Source organism: Vollenhovia emeryi, unplaced genomic scaffold, assembly GCF_000949405.1.
Source record: "Vollenhovia emeryi isolate VEMERY1.0 unplaced genomic scaffold, V.emery_V1.0 DF939755.1, whole genome shotgun sequence".
In the NCBI taxonomy this organism is placed as follows: Eukaryota; Metazoa; Arthropoda; class Insecta; order Hymenoptera; family Formicidae; genus Vollenhovia; species Vollenhovia emeryi.
The window spans coordinates 11,808-14,779 of NW_011966611.1; the positions used below are offsets into that span (position 1 = coordinate 11,808).

Here is a 2,972-nt window from a genome sequence, read left to right on the forward strand (position 1 = left end):
AAAAACTTGGCGCTGCTCAACCGAATTTTAATTTTAATACGTAATTATACTCACTAACGACGATGATTATTATTAAGTATCTATGTGAAAGGAATAAAGCAACTAACACACATACTCGAGTGTACTCGTCTTGGTTATTTATTCACCTCGTCCAAATATAAAATAGGTGTACTGCGGGAACGCAATATCGTATATTTTTATTTCTCGATACACATTATAGATATATATAGATAACCGACAAAAGAAGTGCGAGACACGATATAGACATATTATAGTGTGTGGGTATTCAAAGTGATATACATATACATTACGAGTGTGTCATGCAGCTCGTGCCTGCGGTTGCGGTTGCGGTTGCGGTACGCTTTCTTTTACGCTCCGGCTGCGCATCATCAATAAACAGATCGCGCGTCTCTCTCGTGACTCCGTCAACACGTAGTAGATCGTTTGTCACAGCGGTGATTAAGTCGTGCACCAATCGATTCTTGGTATTCACGGTCGACGAAGAATACAAAAATTGCCCTCGCAGCTTGGCGCGTCTCCACCAATTACGCTTATCCATCTCTCTGATATCATCGACGTTAAATATCTGTATGCGAGCCAACTGAGTATTCACCTCTCCCGGTGTTCTCACGATATGCAATTTACCGTTGCACAGCCTCGTGATATTTTGCGGTATTGATTCGAGTGGCGAGTCCACTTCAGCGACATGCTCGCACGTTTTCTTCGCATCCAATGCTGTGAGCACGAGATCCGTTGACACGTTCTTAATGTACCGCCGATAGTCAGTGATCCATGCACGATACGAAGTCTCGTTCATTACACCTTTCACGAGTCGAGCATGCAATTCCTTCTGAGGGGTGTTGCGGAGAAATAGTTGCATCTGCAGCGTAGGACATACCGGATCCATTGGACCTTCCGCAATCAACAAGCTGTACACATCCATCAGAATGTTTTTCATCTCGTTCCCCTCGTGCATACGTTGCGTATTTCTGCGTGTTGCTCCGCCTTTCGTCATGTAACTCGATATCATCGCGATCAGCAGTCGTACATTTCGCGTTGCCGAAAAGGACGAATCCCACACCTCGTTCAGAAGGTCCAATAAGGTGATGTATGACGACTCTGCGTAGTTGTCGTTAATATCCGGTACTACGATCTCCTCGAACTCATCGTCGTCTAGCAGTTGTGTTTCCTATTCGGAATGCAAACGAATTAGAACTTGTATAACAAAAAAAAACGGAATCGTATATAGCTGCTACAAACCTGTACGTTGGACATGATGCTCGGTCGATCTTGAATGATGTACGATAGTACGATGCTAGCAACGTCCGATCGCTCGCGCTTTTATTCACTCTTTCGACGCCCGCGAGACTCTTGCTGTTACATAGATGTTTTTTTTGTCTGTCGTATATGATAAATAGTTACTCATCGCCTCAAGTTTACCGATTGGTATGTTATATCGAGACGGTTGTGCAATATCCTTGCGATTAGTCGTATGTCTACAGAGCAATTAGCACCCCTAAACATATCTCTTTCGAGGTGAAGGGTATATAGGTTTTTGTGTCACGCAAACGTGATGTATTACTTATTGTTAGTAGTGGTCATCACTGCATCTTTCCGGATTTGTAATGTATAGCAATACGTTTACGCAATATCCTGGCGACTAGTCGTCCGTCTGCGGTCAGCGTATCGTTCACTCTGTCGATGTGAACGGTAGAGATTTATTGCCAGGCATACGAGATGTATTATCTATTAGAAGTCGTCTGCGGTCATTTATCGTTCCAAACATCTCTCGATCTGCGGTCAGCTATTGTCCCAAACATCTCTCTCGAGTGGAATGGTAGAGAGTTAGTAGTGTCAGGCATACGAAATATATGTATAAGTGGTAATACGCATTGCCGCTAGTTGTTTTTTTGCTGTCGAATTGTATGTCGGTACGCCTTCGCTCTATCTATAACGCACAAGTCGTCCGTCGCAGCCATTGTCTCGATGTGTATGTTAGCTCGCTACGTTTTACGCAATATCCGTGTGATGAATCGTCTGTTTCGCATCTTGAGTCGAACGGTATAAATTCAGTGGTAGGTGTGCGAGATTTCGTATAAGACTTTTCTCGCTTGGGACGTTGCACGTATGTGCGAAGTTTGTGTGAAAAATAACCATGGAGCAACTGTATGGTTTGATGCTGATGACTGACACCGTCACTCGTGAAGTGAATGAATTCGCGAAAACATTGGATACTCTAGCGGCGACCGTGCGAAATATGTATACTGATTTGGACAACCTGAAGAAGAGTCTTCCAACGTTTGTAACGATGAACGTTAATTTGCTCGTGCACGAGAAATCGCTATATACATTGTAAGTAGATAGTGTTGTAAGGTACATAGAATATACATGCATACTACTACACACTGTGTTGGTTACAGAAAAGACATTCGGAGCTTCGTACAGGATATGTCTACTCCCGTGGACGATTACGCAAATAAATTGAATGAGGTATACGCGGAGCTGCATGCTTCGATAAGGGTGTCGGAAATCAATCAGAGCAGAAATCAAAGACAAAATATGACGTCTGATGAAAGTAATGCACAGACGCAGACGCAGACGCAGACGCAGATTGTGGTGATGCATCTAGGAACGCAGGGAGAGAAAGAGACAGAATGTGCGAGTAAACACTAATACGATGAATATGCTTTTTTCATGTGTAATATACGTGTACAACTGGTAAAGTACACTACTGGAATAAATACTGGTGGAAGAAGATACATATAGCGGGATAATGGTGCGAGTAAACACTAATACGATGAATATGCTTTTTTTCATGTGTAACATATATATTTGTACAACTGGTAAAGTACACTACTGGAATAAATACTGGTGGAAAAATAGACATATAGCGGGATAGTGTATGTATGGAGGAGTAAGTAGAGAGAGAGAGAGAGAGAGAGAGAGAGAGAGAGAGAGAGAGGGAGAGAGAG

The 2,972-nt window shown here is 42.9% G+C and overlaps 2 protein-coding genes across 2 annotated transcripts in view; both read left to right on the plus strand.

Moving 5' to 3' along the window:
* Nucleotides 1–230, plus strand: part of LOC105556831 (72 kDa type IV collagenase-like) — a 1,932-nt gene extending 1,702 nt beyond the window's left edge. Inside the window, exon 2 of the mRNA XM_012003944.1 lies at nt 221–230. Within this exon, the coding sequence (XP_011859334.1) occupies nt 221–230 (10 nt within the window). The remainder of the gene's footprint in view (nt 1–220) is intronic.
* A 950-nt stretch (nt 231–1,180) lies between these two features.
* Nucleotides 1,181–2,942, plus strand: LOC105556828. The gene is made up of 2 exons (XM_012003941.1): nt 1,181–2,352; nt 2,421–2,942. Exons 1-2 carry the CDS (start codon nt 2,156–2,158, stop codon nt 2,671–2,673), a joined length of 450 nt encoding a protein of 149 aa, XP_011859331.1. The 5' UTR covers nt 1,181–2,155; the 3' UTR covers nt 2,674–2,942.
* Nucleotides 2,943–2,972: the final 30 nt, after the last annotated feature.

Coding starts and splice junctions, on each gene's coding strand:
- LOC105556828 (XM_012003941.1), top strand. CDS start 2,156: ATGGAGCAACTGTATGGTTTGATGCTGATGACTGACACCGTCACTCGT. Junction 2,353..2,420: donor GAGAAATCGCTATATACATT/GTAAGTAGATAG, acceptor TGTTGGTTACAG/AAAAGACATTCGGAGCTTCG.